General features: G+C 49.7%; 1 protein-coding gene across 2 annotated transcripts; it reads left to right on the top strand.

Moving 5' to 3' along the window:
* The first annotated feature begins 366 nt into the window (after window positions 1-366).
* NRSN2 (neurensin 2) lies at window positions 367-2666 on the top strand. Of its 2 annotated transcripts, XM_072943577.1 has the most exons (3): window positions 367-555; window positions 2207-2298; window positions 2431-2666. In XM_072943577.1, exons 1-3 carry the CDS (start codon window positions 367-369, stop codon window positions 2600-2602), a joined length of 453 nt encoding a protein of 150 aa, XP_072799678.1. In that variant the 3' UTR covers window positions 2603-2666. The 2 variants fall into 2 exon arrangements, with proteins under 2 accessions (XP_072799678.1, XP_015093233.2); XM_015237747.3 differs by having other exon boundaries at window positions 2207-2666.
* Window positions 2667-16454: the final 13788 nt, after the last annotated feature.

Here is a 16454-nt window from a genome sequence, read left to right as displayed (position 1 = left end):
AGCATGTGTCTCACATCCTGTAGCCAGGAAGGGGGGTATCCTGGGTTCCAGTCCAGGCAGTCAGGCTCCAGACCCACAGTCCCAGGCGCTGGGTAGCCTCCAGAGTAAACATGCACATTTATTGCCACCTATAAATTGCCAGGCCCTGAGCTAAGCACTCAGTACATGGGCTCAATCTCAGTGTACCTAGGGAAAGACAGGCCGAGATTCCAGAAGGCCAGGTTGTGTGTGCTATGAGTGTCGGGTGCCTGAAATGTGTGGAGAGATGAGTGAGGCACAGAGATTCATGGGACCTGGAGAGTCACCGTGGGCAACTCTCACTGACCTTCCCTCTGTCCATGAACCTTGCCTACCCGACAGAGACCCATGATGCCTGCCTGCGACCATCCCTGTGGCTGTAGCCGAGGCCCCAATGTGGAAGACGGCAAGTGGTATGGGGTCCGCTCCTATCTGCACCTCTTCTATGAGGACTGTGCAGGGACCGCCCTCAGTGATGACTCTGAGGGGCCTCCCGTCCTATGCCCTCGCAGACATTGGCCCTCACTGTGCTGGAAGGTAAAGTGGGAGGAGGAGCAATTCCTGTGATTTCCTGTGGTTTCAGGGAGGAGGTGGGATCAGTGGAGAGAAAGGGGCTGAGGAGCAGTAAGGAGTCTTGCATATTCAAACAACAGAAAACCCAACTTAAATGAATTTCAACAATAAAAGGAAAATATTGCTCATTTTATAGAATGAGAGGTTGGGTGCCTTCAGGCAGAGTTTGATCCAGCAGTTCATCACACTGAGGACTCGAGATTTCCTTCAGTCTCCCCATAATACCTCCATCCATTCAGTCTATTAGCTTCAGACTTTCCCCATAGGTTCTCCAAATGATTGCTCCCATGCTGACCCTCAGTCTTTCACTCCCTACCAATGAGGGAAATCAGAATTTCCTCCAGTATTTCCTTCAGAAAAGAAGCAACACCTTTCATTTCCAGAAGTCCTGACTAGTATTGCTTTGGCTCTGCTTGGGTCACTTGCCCAGCCCTGAGCTAGTTACTATGGCCAGGGGGATGGTAGATAGTATATGATGACTGGCAAGAAGGGGGTTCACCCCGCTTAAATCTTCCTGTGGCTTCCCAGTGATATACTGGGGGACTGTGTCCAGGGCAGCAGAAGACGTGAGAGAAACAGTCGATGTCCATACCAGCCACGGAGACTGATCAGTAAGGAAGCACCATGTGGGTAAAGAAAGGTATGGAGGTGGCAGTGAGCTGGGTCCCAACAATGCTCTTTGGTAAATACTGTGGGAAGACTGAAGCAGAGTGTCCCTCACCTCTGCTTTCAAAAGGCTTCAGTCTAGTGGGGACAGCCTGTGCGGTGAAGGCAGAATCTCAGGCCAGGTGTACAGAAGATGTCTGGAGGGGAAAGGCTCTCAGCGCTGGGGTGATCAGGGAAGACTTCCAAGAGAAAGTCAGTGTGTATTATAAGTTTCTGAACATCTTCTTATTGCCAGGTAGTGTGTGCTAGGCTCTTGGGGACACAGAATTTAAGACGATGTGTTTCTTGTCCTGGAGGAGCTCCTAGCTGTGATTCACTTAGTCATTCTGCAAACACTCAGCTACTGCTCTGTCCCAGCACCGTGCTAGGCACGGAAGATACCTAGTGAGCCCAAAAGACATAGTCTCTGCTCTCATGGCTTCCCTGGCTCTCAATCCAGTGGAGCAGGCAGACAAGACTTATACAGTAACCAAAGTACACATTCAAATGTGCATCAAGGTGAATGAACTAAAGAATGAATGGGCGCAGTGTTTGCATACGTGCAGAGCAGGGGACTTGACCGAGTCCAGGGGTGTCCTGGAAGGCTTCCCGGAGGAGGTGAGGTTTGATATGCAATCTAAGGAATGTGTAGGAGTTAACCCAACAGAGGGATAGAGATGGAAGGTAGATGGGGCAGGATGTAAGACAGGACCCAAATAATGATGGAAGGAGAATCAAAGTTGGCAGAAACCAACTTCTAGGTGGGAGGTGAGAAGGAAATTACTCTGGAGACCTCAAGAGTCCAAACAGAACATGAGTTTTTGCCCTTGTCAGTTAGAGCCCAGCAGGTGTGTCTGTGATCCCATCTCTACAGGCTGGACTAAGGGATTCCCTTTAAGTCCAGTTAAGATCCTTCTCCTGGGACCCCAGCAGACCCTGACTGCCTCCAAATCTGTCTACCTCTCTCCAGATCAGCTTGTCCTTAGGGACCCTGCTTCTGCTGCTGGGTGTGGCGGCCCTGACCACTGGCTATGCAGTGTCCCCCAAGCTGGAGGGCATTGGAGGGGGTGAGTTCCTGGTGTTGGATCAGCGGGCAGCCGATTACAACCAGGCCTTGAGCACCTGCCGCCTGGCAGGCACAGCACTCTGCATGGCGGCTGGGATCCTGCTGGCCATCTGCCTGTTCTGGGCCATGACCGGCTGGCTGAGCCCGGACACCAAGGCAGAACCCTTGGACACTGATGCCGATGGCCACGTGGAAGTCTTCGGGGATGAACAAGAGCAGCACCTGTCCCCCATCTTCTGTGATGCCAGCCACTTTGGGCAATCCTCTGTGCAGACCATCCAGCCCAAGCGGGACTTCTGAGCTGCCCACACAGCCAGAGGAAGAGCCAGATCTGGGCTGGACTCTTCCTTCTCCCACCACATCCCACCCTCCCACTGTCTCCCTAACTTCTCCCTTTTAGTGGACCCTTTCCATCTAAGTCCCCAGATGGCCCCATTCCAGGTAAGAAAGTCTGGAGCTCACATCCCTGTGTCCCTTCCCAGGGGCGGGGCACTAACTCATCTAAGATGCCAACCTTACCAGAGTCCTCCCAAAACCTCCTACCCCCACCTCCCTCCCAAGGCCATTCAGAGGCAGAAAACATCTCTCTCAACCTATCCCCACTCTTTCCTCTGTGTGACCTTGGGCAAGCTCCTTACCCTCTCAGACCACTGGTTCCTGCCTCTGTACTCTGAAGGGTTTGGACCAGATTCTAGAGTTCCAGGGCTTTCTTTTTCTCCCCAGAATATAAGTATTACCCTCCACAGGCAAGGACAGGGGGAGGGGGAGCAGGGTCATTTTCATTCACTGCCCCCTCCCTCTGTCAGCTGTGTCAGGATACCTCAGGATGCTTCACTGATACTCTCTTGGACCAGGATGATGTGAACACATTTACCCCCTCCAGCGTGTTTTCTACATGCATTTGGGCATCAGTCCACCCCATCACGAACTATTACTGGCCCCAGGTTACAGATGAGTGGTGGAGGGAGGCGGTCAGCCTGCAGAAACTCCGACCCACATCTTCAGATTCCTCCTGAGCCAGCTCTTCAGCTGGAGCAGAACCCCACACCTTCCTGGCTTCCAGAGGACCCCCAGGGATGGGACATGTTTGGCACAGAGAGACTAGTTCATGTCTAAGGGTCCCAGGTGACTCAGAAGATACTTTGGACATGCACGTAAATGGTCTCTAAGAACCAAGGGGAAGGAGACGTGGGATGCCTTTGTCCCTCAAAGTCCACCCACCTAGAAACCATCATCCACAGATCCTGACCTCACCTGGTAACAAATGTGCTCTCCTGGAAGCACCCGTCCTTCCATCCTGCAGTCTTCCCGGCCAGATGCAGCATCTCTATTCTACCACTAGGGGGAGCGCCAAGACAGCTGGAAAGAGGCGCCCGGGACACAGCTTCTACCCTCCCGCCTCAGTCTCACCACCAGCGTAGAGGGGCCTCCTGGGAGGGTCCTCAGTCCTCCCCTACCAGGCAGGCCCTACTGCCTTTGTGCCCCCACGACCACTCCCCAACCTGCACCTTTCCATTCCATCTTCTCCTTCAATAAACAGCTAGGATGGGCACTGACTTCACTTTTCTTCTCCCTGATCGCTGGGGTGGGGGAGGGAGGAAAGAGCAGGCAGGTACTGTGTGCCCGGCACATTGCTCCGTTTTTTGTTTTGTTTTGAGAAAAAGGATGATTCTCTTCATTTTACCGATGAGATGAGAAATATCTCAGCCATTTTGACAGACTTCTGCCGCATCCCCAAGAGGGATGTGAGGAGGGGGCTCTGAGAACCAGAGCTGGAGCCAAAGGTGGAATCTTTTACAGGACAATAAGAACAGGTAACCTCCCCCCCTACCCCCATCCCCGGCTGCACTCACAAGAGGCCAGGCCCTGTTCTCAGGGCCTTACAGACAGGATTTCATTTAACCTTCATTAACAACAGCCTACGGATGGGAGAACAATTATTCCCAAACCTCACTCAACTGTCCCAAAATTTCCCCCTCCAGCACCCGCCAGACTCTGCCTCAACTCTGCTGCCCACCCCTCAGAGCGTGGTGGCTCCAGCCAAAGCCTTGGGGTCATACTTGATGCCTCTCTTTCCTCACAGCCTGAATTCAATCCATGGGCAAGTCCTGTCACCTTCAGACTTCTAGCCTCCTGAACCGTGAGACAATAAGTTTTTGTTATTTTAAGCTACCTAGTTTGCAGTACCTTGTCCAGAATCCCTAGGAAACTAATATGGGGTGTAAACTGGTGCAGCCTACAAGAGAGGCAGCTTGGCAATATTAAAAACGGAAGTACGTGCCCTTTGACCCTTCTGTCTTGTGTGGGTATATCTGTAGGTTAAATTCTACATGTTGGAACACTGCAGCCTTGTAACAGAGAACATTTGGAAACAACCCAAGGGCTTACTGCTAGGGGATCAGTTAATAAATCATGGAACTTTTACACCGTGGGACACTATGTAAAAGAACGAGAAAGTGCTTTTCATGCTCATCTGAACTGATCTCTAAGTTATATTGTTAGGTGAAAAGGTGCAAGGAGCAAAACACTATGACTTTTAAACCATTTGTGTAAAAAGAAGAATAGTTATGGACGTCGCTGGTATAGGTGTAAAATCTTGGCTTTGGTTGCCTTTGGGGAAGGCACTGGGGACTGGCTGGCTGGATATGAGTGTAAGGGCCTCTTGCACCTCATGCTCTTTTGCCTATTTTTAATTTTGAACCATGTGAATGTATTACATTTTTTAAAATAATTAACAAAAAGTTGTTGTAATAGTAATAATAGGTATAATATAATTATGTAATAATTGATGGAATATACTTAAATAAATGGGGGACAAGGGACAAATCGTCCTTGCAGAAGAATTTTTAATTAATAAATACAGAAAGATTGAGAGACTTAGAAAAATGGCCCTGAGCCCACTAGAATAATAATTGCTGCAGGCAAAACCCACCTATGAATGCAAAAATGAGTGGCTGAAACTTTAAGGTGAAACTGTGGATTTGCATAGTCTCAAAATATCTCCTCTCCAAATGTTGATTACCTTCTGTTGGGGGTTAACATGTGTCCATAGGTTCCTGGCTGTTTCACCCTCCAGAGAGGGAAGCTTAGTTCCCCTTTCTTTGAGTGTGAGCTGGATTTGGCAACTTGCTTTCTGACAAACAGAATGTGGATAGGGAAAAATAGCGGCTTCACAGTGGAGAAATGGGTCAGGCACCATGTTTAGCAAATGCTCAAGATGAACATTGCCAGGAACAAGTTTTGCTGCTTTTTGGACCCTTGAAAAGATGTGCTGAGAAGTGCACTTCACCTGTGTGGTATTCTTCCCCAGATCCATAACTTCAGCCCAATTACGGGAAAAGCCAAATTGAAGGACATGCTACAAAACATCTGACAAGCACTCTTCAAAAATGCCAAGGTCCTAAAAGACAAGAAAGACCAAGACAGCGTCACCGATTGCAGGAGAGCAAGGAAACAGAGCTAAAGGGTATATAGAAACTCTCTGTACTGTCTCTGCAACTCTTCTATTATTCTACAACTATTTGTTTTCAAGTTAAAAAAATACAATCGTTTTGGTCAAGGTGAAGTAACAGGAATCAGGTTATCCTCCCACCTGGAAGAAACAAAGAATGGACTGGGAAATAAATCAGTGAGCAGAGTCCTACAATTGCCCCAGTTGACTGCCCTGAGAGAGTTTCCAGGCCATGGCATAGATGTCTATACTCTGTTCTAAAAGTGATGAAACAGGTAGACAATCAGTAACGGTATGGAAGGTTTGAACAACACTATCAACCAAGTTGACCTAACTGACATTTATAAGGCATTCCACCCAACAACACCGGAATATACAAGGTCTTAGTGGCTCCTGGAGACCCGAGGGGCACAGGGCGGCACTAAATAGACACAGAGCCCATAGCTGCCTCAAGGGTGCCCTCAGGTGTTCTTCCAAGGTGATGGCAGCTCAACCTCGGGTAGAGGGAAGCCGTTTCCACCAACCTGCATTCCCTTTCCTGCCAGAGGCAGGGAGACCTGGGAAAGGGAGGGGGGCTAATGGGCAAGGTCCACCCCTTTTTATCCCGGAGCCTGAGCGCCCAACCCATCACCACCCAGAGGCTGTCCCTCCCTCCTGCTGTCTTGCATCCCCTCCCCCATCTCCGCTGACCTCGGGTCTAGGTTACCCTCAAGCCCAGTTTTAGATGAGCCCCTCCACTTCGCCCCCAGCTGGATCGAAGAAGGGGTGACCTGGGGACACGGCCTGCCTCTGGGGGCGCTGTGCCAGGGCAGGGAGCTGAGACGCCCAGGATGAGAGAGAGTAACAAAAGGATATTCATATCGACGCGGCGGTGTCAGTGGAGGTGGAGCCAGAGAGAGTCCACTGTGAAGAGCCCATGAGCCAAGGGTTCAGCAACATTTGTGCCCTAAACCCTTGGTCAGTTCTGCTCACTGTGTGATCCAGGGCATTTTCTTAACCTCGAGGCTCAGTTTCTTTGTCTGTAAAGTGGAGACAACAAGGAGACTAATCTCTCAAGATCGTTTGAAGACTTAAGGAGCTCACTGCTGTACCTGGCACCCAAGAAATTCTAGCTGTTGTCAGGAAAGAAGAGCAATGTGCAGGTTCTAATTAGGGAGGACTGCGACATAGTCCTGCCCTCCGGGGACCCACACTCTAGAGGACAGGATAATCCTGTAGACAGACAATGGCAGAATAATGGAGCCAGTGCTGTAAGTGAAGGATGGGGTCATGTCATATTTCAGAGAGCAGCACACATCGCACCCGTCTGTGCCCAGCTCTGCACTCACCACCTCACATAAACTAGCTCCTTTGGTCCTCAGACCGCCATAAGGTGGTTGCCATTTATCTCCAATTCCCAGAAAAGGAACCTAGGCCCAGAAAGTTGCAGCATCTTGCCCCAAGGTTGCATGGGTGAGATTTGAACCCAGCTCCAGAATGCCCCGTAACACTGGCATCCGCAGATGCAGAAATGACCCAATCCCACAGATTCTACCAGCTAATCAACCTGATAAGGGAAGGGGTTGTACTCATAATCCCTCACGGGTCCACACAGACACAGGTAAGCATCTGCACGTCTACCCAGATCAATGCCAATTCCTGGCATGACGAGCACTCAGAAAATCCTCTGGAAAACCACCCCAAGAACGGCGTGCATTGTTGGAGAAAACAATCAGCCCAAGTGACCTCACAGACACATGCATCCATACTGGTGGACCCACACACAAACCCATGAATAAGCACATTACGTGAGTGGGTGCATGCTGATATTTACAGGCATGTAGGTTACTGTGATGACATTCTGCAGACATACTGACACACTCAGTGTGTACTTGCATTGACTCTGCCAATGATGTTTTTAGCTGCCACATCTATCGAGCAGCTACTATGTGTAAGTAAGTAAAGATAAGGCTCAGAGAAGTGATGTGGCTTGTCCAAAGTCACACAACTAGTAAATAGCTGGGATTCACACCCTGGTCTTGTGATACTAGGCAGTGAGTCTATTTCTACTGTTGTGCAGTTGTGTTCAGGAGTGAACAGATTCCCACATTGACATTCCCTGTAACCTTGGACACATCACGTTCTGTTCCGGGCCACGTCCTCACATGTCTGTTCACAGGTGTGCTCCATGAGTGTGTGCAGTGATGCGACAGTGACTCCAGTCCAGCGACAAGTCTCAGCCTGGGTTGGTATCAACTGAGGGCTGTGAGCTTCCTGTCTCCGCCTCGCCAAACCCCAGAGCACATGACTGAAAGCCAAACTCTGGGCATCAGGCCATCAGGAGCCTGGTGATGGAAGAACTCAGGGTTTCATAAGCATCTGGCCTAGGACATGTGGTCAGGGCAGGGAGGAAGAGGGAGGAAAACAGGATGTCCACTGGGTGTGCACCAGGCAGGGTCCAGGACTGGGTTTGGCGGGAGAAGAGCTGCCAGGACTTAGAATCTCTTGGGTACTTTGCAGATGCATGCTGTGTGTGTTGGAGGGGAGAGGGCGGGAGCAGCACTGCCCCATCCTGGAGGCCCTGAGTGAGTGAGTGAATGAGTGAGTGAAGGAGGAAAGGGAAGGGTAGAGGGATAAATTGGAAGTTCGGGATTGGCAGATCCTAACTACTATATGTAAAATAGATAAACAAGGTCCCACTATATAGCACAGGAAACTATATTCAATACCTTGTAATAGCTTATAATGAAAAATAATATGAAAAAGACTATATATATATATAGCTGAACCACTGTGCTGTACACCAGAAATTAACACAACATTGTAAATCAACTATACTTCAATTTAAAATAGAAGTAAAGAGTAACAAGATAAAGATGGAAAGAGGAAGGGAGTGAATTTATCATCCCCACAAATCTTGAGTGCCTCCTCTGGGCTGGCCCTGGGCTGGGTACTGGGGATGCCTGGTGAACAGGGTGGACACAGTCCTGCTTTGCACAGCTGAGCACTCACATGAGGTCAGTCAGGCCAGGAAACTGGGAGGACCCTTGACGTGCAGAGTGGCTCAGCCAGTGTGAGCAGTCCTCAACATGCTGGGGGAGTAAGAAGGGTGTGTGTGTGTGTGTCCGTGTCCGTGTACGCACACATCAATGTGGCACAGCCTCTTCCTTCTTCCCTTCCCAGGCCTCCACCTGGCCCTGTCCTGCCTGACATCAAAGCTGCTCCTTCCAATCAGCCCGCACCCTGGACCCCAGGGCTAAAGACCTCCCAGCAGAGAGACCTCCTGGTGGCCCTCAGCGCGGACCTCTCCACCGGGAGCTCTGGAGGCATACATGCAGCCCAGAGCCACCTCCCAAGTGCCTGTGTGAGAGGTGAGCCCAGGCATGTGCCCTGCATCCCAGGCACTAGAAACACACCAGGGAGGCCTGGACAGGTGTGCGAATGATCCTTGGGCACTGAGTCCCCACTCTGGGCACAGGCACTATGCCAAGTGCTTAGGTGGCCTTAGGCATGTCAGCATCTCTGAGCCTCCATTTCTAACCTAAAAACAAGGGTGATAATAACCACTTTCAGTCTTGCTGTTAGAATAACTCAATGCATCATGCTCTTAATACATAACTATTTTTCCTTGGTCCTTGTCTTCCCAGCTATGTCGTCCATTCCTCAGCACCATCCACTGGGTCTCACATCCCTGCATCATATGGGACTCGAATAAATACTCGGTGTAAGAATTGCTGAGCAGAGTTATTTATTCTTCATAAATAATAATGACAGGCCCTACCTAGCATTTATATAATAAAATAACCAGCAATTTTGAGCTTTTATTTCATGCCAGGCATTATGCTGAGTGCTTTGCATTCATCATCCAGCAATTATTAACTGAACACCTAGTAGGTGCCTGGCTGTGTGCTAGGCATGAGGGTGCAGCATCCCCACTCTCAGGTTCTTCCTTTCCAATAGGGGCAGGAAGGACAGACAATAGCAATTTAATACACAGAGATCATTTCAAACCTTGACAAGTGCTATGAATAAAGCAAGACAGAGTCATGGCTTAGAGGTAGACTGCAGGGGTAAGGGAGGGGCACCATGCTTCATGAGTAGTCAGGGAGGGCCTCTCTGAGGAGGTGACATTTGATCTGAGACTGGAAGGAGGAGGAGTAGCCTGGGGAAAATGTTGGAAAAGATTGTGGCAGATGGAACAGCCAAGGTGAAGGCCCTGAGGCAGGAAAAATTTTGGTTTGTTCGAGGACTAGGAAAAAGGGATTGGGGCTGGAGCAGAGGGGGGCCCGAGACCCCGTGCTCGCAGAGGGCAAGTGACTCACCCGACATCACACAGCTCCTCAGAGGCTGAGCAGGGATTCCAGCCCAGGTCTGTCGGGGCTGCCACAGAGACACATGCATGCCATGTATGGCAACGTGTGCCCATCGGCACATACTCGCTCTGCGCTCTTAACCACCAGGACGGGTGTGGGCTTGACCGTCAGTAAGTGCCAGACTGGCGGAGATAGCCTAAGATTCTACCATTTTCCCTGGTGTCATGAGGGGCCAGGGCAGAGGACTGGATGTCACCGTAGCCCAGCCCTCCAGAAGCTCTGGGCCAAGGAAAGCTTAAATGGCAGGGAGAGGGAAATGGCTCCCTAAGGAAGAGGGTGGAAACTCTGGCGTGGCCTGTGGGGGTACAAAGATGGGAGGGATGAGAGACCCCATGGGCACATGTGGGAGGAGGCAGGGAGCCGAGACCAGAGGAAGCAGAGGAAGTTGAAACTGTTCTCAGAAGCACAGCCCCTGCCAGACCAACCAGCTGGCTTCCTCTTACTTCCCCTGAGTCAACTCCTGTGAAGGGGTGCTCACTGCCCACCAAGACAGCCAGGGTCACACCAACCTTGAGAAGTTCTTCTTCCACATCTGCTGCCTCCTTGGCTGTGAAAACGTGACAAGTCATCCCTCAGAACAAGAGAAACATGAAAGCTGCATGAAGACACTTTCGTTTTTCCATATCAGATTGGTAAAGATCAAAAGCTTCGATAACACCCTGGGGTGTCCATGTTCTGGGGAAACAGGCTCTCATGTGCTCTGCAACCAGAGGTAGCTTGGCACAATCTTGGTGGAGGATCGTCCAGAAATTTCCATCAAAGGTGCAAATGCACCAACTTTTGACTTGGCAATTCTGCTTCTAGGAAATTAGCTCAGAGTTTCTCTCCACTCCCCTGTGTACGAACATCACAGCATTGTTTGTTACAGCAAAAGACTGGAAGTAATAAAATGTTCATCCACAAAGGATGGTTTCAATAAGCCAGTCCATCCCCACAATGGAATATTACAACCCTGTAAAAAAAATCAGGAAGGTCTCTCTGAACTGACGTGGAATAATCCTCAAAACAAATTGTTAAATGGGAAGGAAAAAAGCCACCTGAGGGTCTGCCCCATCTGAGTAAAAGGGGAAAATAGTTACAACTTACATCTTAAAGGAAACATAAGAAAATTGGTTGCCTCCTTAAAGATGAACTAGGGGCCTGGAGACAGGAATGGGAGGGAGACTTTTCAAGTATGACCCCCTGCACCTTTTGAATTTTGAGCCAAAATATAAATAAATAAAAATATTTTCAAATCTGCCCTCTAGAAAATGCCGTGTTCTCACACATCTCCTGCTCCTGCTTAAATTCTGTTCCCCTGGACAGAACATCCTGGAAGAGAAAAAAACCTGTCTGCCAAGACAAGAGGTCCAGGTATGAATCCTGGCTCCATTGCTGACCCACTGGGTGACCTCAGGCAAGACACTTACCCTCTCTGGTTTGTACTAGATGTCACCCAGACAACGCCCACAGCTCTGGCATTCCAGGTCCTCCTGCTAGACCCAGCACCTGGAGGCTAGGCACCATGTCTTCCTGCTCTTCAATTCATTCAACTCACTTAAACTGAGTAGCTACCAAGTGCCAGATTCTGGGTTCTCCGTTTCTTTCCCTTCACTCCACAGCCCAGTGCCTGGCATGGGAGTTGGTACCCTGTAGGTGTTCAGCTTGTGAATGAGGAATGGAGGCTTGGGTAGCCTATAATGAAGAAGAATATGAAAAGGAATATATGTATATATGTGTAACTGAATCACTATGCTATGCACCAGAGATTAACACAACACCATAAACCAACTATACTTCAATTTAAATATTTTTTAATTAAAAAAGAAACATGTTTGGGCAGATGCACAGTAATGGTGGATGGACAGGTAGATGGTAGATGGTGGTTGGATGGATTCATGGATGAAAGGTAGATGGATGGATCTTTAAGACAAAAGCCTTCATTGAATCCTTCAAGCCTCCCAGTTACCATCCTTTTTTTTTTAAACTCCTCTTTGAAAAAACTGTCTTACTCACTGTCTCTAATTCCTCTCCTCTCTTACTATTTTGATCATTCTTCTACCAGCCCACCTCACCACACTCCCATTGAAACTGCTCTGGTCAGGGTCACCAAGTTGCCAAATCCAATGCTCAATTCTCAGTCTTCATCTTCTTGACTGATCAAAATCTTTTGACACAGTTGAACACTCTCTGCTCTTGATACACCTTCTCTCTTCACTTGGCATCCAGGCCTCCATGCTCTCCTGGCTGTCCTCCTCCTCAGGGGTCACTCCTTTGCTTCTCCCCAGTCCTCCCTGTTGGAGTGGTCCAAGACTCAGTCCCTGCTGCTCTCATCCAGTCTCAAGCCAGGACTCCAGATCTATACCTTCAGCCCAGCCCACTCCACTGAACTCCAGTGCATCCATCCAATTGTTAACAAAGTGTCTCTTCTACAATGTCTAAAAGATACCTCAGAGTCATCACAACCAAAGCAGAACCTCTGGTCTTCCCTCAAACACCTTGCTAATCTCACTGGATGGCAGCTCCATACTGGTAGTTGTCAAGGTCAAGAAAGCTTGGAGGCATCCTTGAATCCCCCTTCCCCTCACACTCCACATCTGAACCATCAGCAAGCCTGTTGGTTCCACCTTTAAAATAAACTCAAAGTCCAATCACATCTCACCACCTGCAGAGCCACTACCCTGCTCTGAGCCACTGGAGTTTCTCAACAGAATTATTTCAACATCGGCTGCTTTCTCCTCGGTCTTTTCAAAGGCCTCCAAAGCTCTAGATGGTCTGAACCCCCATTTACCTCTCTAAACTCATAAACCACCTCCTTCCCTCCCTTGCTCCCCTCCAGCCCACCTCCTTTGCCAGCACACCAGTCAGGTTTCCCCTAGGAGCCTCTGTAAAAGTCGTCCCCCTGGGCTGAACAATGTGCCCTCTCGAGGGTCTCCTGGCATCCACTGGACCACCCTACCCACCGCCTGCCTCCACCCTGCCCTCCTGATCCTCTTGCCCCATTCTTTTACTTTTCACCCTCGACCATGCCCTATACTTTAAGTATTTCTTATGTTAATTATTTCTCACATATTTTCTTTCTACTAGGATGTAAGCACTGCTTTTGTCATGACATCATCTGCTACATCAGATATATATGTGTTATTTTCACATCAGTAGGCCCAGCCTTTAGAACTGTGCCTGGCAAGTAATAGCTACTCAATAAATATTTGTTGAAGGAATGAATAAATATATAAATGGTTTGATTGATGCTTAGAAAGATAGATATGTGGTGGGTGGAGGGATGGATGATGGTTGAATAGGGGGCAGATGGAAGAACATAGAGATGGCAGGAGAAAGTTGAATGGAGAGATGGTGGGGAATGGGTTACAAGTGAATGGTAAATGGATGGATAAGGGATGAATAAATAGGTGGAGGGATTTAATTCGTTCAGCTACTATGTCCTGAGCATTTACTCTGTGCCAGGCACTGTACCAGGTGCTGAAGATACTCTGGTGAGTCAAACCAGCAGATGCCTGCCCTAAGGGAGCTTACAGCTTAGTGGGGGAGATAGATACATAATTATATATTAATATTAATAATTAATTATATATAGTATTAATCGATTAGTATTAATAATTAATATTTTATATTATCACTATGTAATAATTATATGTAATTAAATGCATATGTAATTCCAAATTATAATACACGTTATGGAGGAAAGAACAGGATGCTCTGAGAGAGAATAATATGAATGAGTGATGGAAAAAAAGGCAATAAATGGGGAGAATGAAGGCAGACAGGACTTGAGCTGGGCTGCTTTATCTTAGTGGTCCTGGCCGGCCACATGCACCATCCATGGCCAGACTCAGGGCTTCCCTACCCCATCCATATCTCTAACTTCAGAGACACTGTCCTCTCTCCCCACACTGACTCAGCACCTGCCGCGGCCCATCGCTAGTGGCTCTGGCCTGACTCCACGTCCAGCCCCATCCTGCTGAGTCACAGTCTTGGGCTAATCAGAGGGCAGTTCCACAGGGCCCCTAGTTCAATGTAGCTCCTTTAACCATCCTCAACCTGGGAGTGGGGAACGACCAGAAGGGAGGCCAGCAGGTGCCAGCTCTTGATGCCTGGGCCTGGGCACGAGTCTCTTGATTCTCAGAAGAGTGTCTCTGACCAGGCTTGAGTTGAGAGTTGAGGCTTCTCTGGGTGTTGAGGTCAAGGGTAATGGATTAGAGCTAAGTCTGTCTGCAGGACTAAACTCAGTAGGGAGCTGGAATTGGAATTTAGGTCAGGAGTCAGGATTGGAGAAAGTGGGAGCCCAGTCAGTGACCAAGTCGCTCAGCTTGGGACAATGGTCAGAATTTGGCCATGGCTGGGGGGCAGCGATCAGGGCTCAGGCTACATCTAAGGTTTCAGGTCAAGGTTCAGGTAGAGTCCAGAGTCAGGGAATAGGCTCAGTCACTGTCCCGGGCACCGGCTTAGTCTCCGCTTTCTCCAGGGAGAGGGTGGGTGTGTTGGCCTGAACTGGTTCAGGAGCATCTTCCAGCCTAATGTGCTATCAGTTCTATCACCAGGACAGATGAGCAGCGCCTGTCCCAAATCCTCCCCTCCATCCTCTGGCCCTGCCCAGGTCACGCCCCTGGGGCCGGGCCTGGCCCCAACAAGGCCTAACCATCCTCACTCTGGCACCCTAGGACTCAGGGTGGGAGTGGAGTGCGGTGGGGGTAGGGCCACAGGGCAGAGCTCTGAGCCCGACCCAGGAGGATGCCTTGCGCAAGGCCTTCTGATGCAACTGGTTGCTGGCTGAACACCTCGGCACCCTCCATCCCACACCCTGCAAGTTTTTCTCAGAAAGGGAAGGGCCAGGCAGTGGCCTGGATTGAACACACATAATCCCTTTCCTTCCTAGGCCCTGGTGGCTTCAGGACCGGCAGGAGGCAGGCCAGAAGGAAGGCAGGCAGGGACCAGATGACTCAGCAACTCAGCAGCAAGTCAGGTATTAAGGGGGAAGGTCTGGAGCTCCCTCCTTACCACCCTCCGCTGGAAGGTGAAGGAGAGGCTCGGGATCCCTGGAAGTTCAGCGGCCCCACCCCCAACACACACAGAACAGCAATTGTCCGGCTGAACCAGGACAAGAACTGGTGGCTGTCCAAGGTCATACAACTGTCAGAGGCAAGGTCAGAACCAGAAATCAGCTTTTTTATTGGGTCTCCAGCTCCTCCCACCACAGGTTAGGGTTGGGACCCCTTACACTTGAGCAAGGCATGGGGTTTCCCCAGGAACTTTGGATCAGTCTTGCTGAGGCTCCTGAAATAGTGAACAAACGTGGGCTTGGGAAGCCATACAGACCTGGGTTCAACCCCACCTGGCTCACTGTATGATCCTGGGCAGGTTACTTCCCTCTCTGATACTTATTTCTCTCACTTATAAAATGAGCATAAATTCACTCTTAGCTTACATGGTTGAGGTCAGGATTACATGGGAAAGCAGATGGAGGGCATGGCCCAGGCACGGCACATGGTTGATGCTCAGAAAATGTCCCCCACCTCTCCTTCAACTCTCGGGATGGGTGTTAAGAGGCGGGAGTGGCAGCCTGGGCCCCGTGGGAATAATATTAGTCACTTATCATCAAGTGCTTACCATGTGCCAGGGAATCTTCTCAGCTCTTTACTTGTAATTAACTCGTGGAACCTCTCATTTAACAATTATGCCAATAACAATAAGCAGTTCAATAACCCTATCAGGAGGATACTATTCTCAATTCCATTTATAGATGAGGGCTCGGGGTCTCAGAGTAGCTAAGTGTCATCCAACAAGGACAGTCTAGGGAGGCCATGTAAGGCAGTGGACAAAGACCATCCGGGCGTCCAGCCAGACTTGGCTCAAATCTCACTGCTCCTCTGCCCCACCTTAGACCAGTGATGTCACCTTTCTAAGCCCCAATTTCCTCATCTGCCTCCAGGGATGAAAACAGCAACTTGGTGGGGAAGTTTGTGGAGGCAGTAAGATGATGTAAGAGAAGCACCCACACAGGTCCCTGCTGGGTCCATGGGCACAAGATCACATTCTTTGTGAAGAAAACCCAGGCCCACAGGGCAGAACTGAATCACCCAGCATGGTCATGGCTGCCACTGGGCCACCAATGGGCTGATGCTGTGGCCAGGCACTGGCCTTCCTCCCTGTCCTAGGGCCCAGCCTGAGCCACACTGGGATGCTGAGGGATTTCTGCAAAGCCTCCGGGAAACCCCAAGGAATGGGGAGGTGCCCAGCATCTAATAAACGCTCCCCAGGAGGAGCACAGGCCCGGAGTTGCAACTCTTGAATCACTCATCGCCTTTCCCAAATTGATTGGCCCAGATCCATTTACCCATCTGTATTATTATAT

Source organism: Vicugna pacos, chromosome 19 (assembly GCF_048564905.1).
Source record: "Vicugna pacos chromosome 19, VicPac4, whole genome shotgun sequence".
Taxonomy (NCBI): domain Eukaryota; kingdom Metazoa; phylum Chordata; class Mammalia; order Artiodactyla; family Camelidae; genus Vicugna; species Vicugna pacos.
Note: the sequence above shows the minus strand (reverse complement) of the source record. Positions and strands in the feature narration are given on the sequence as shown.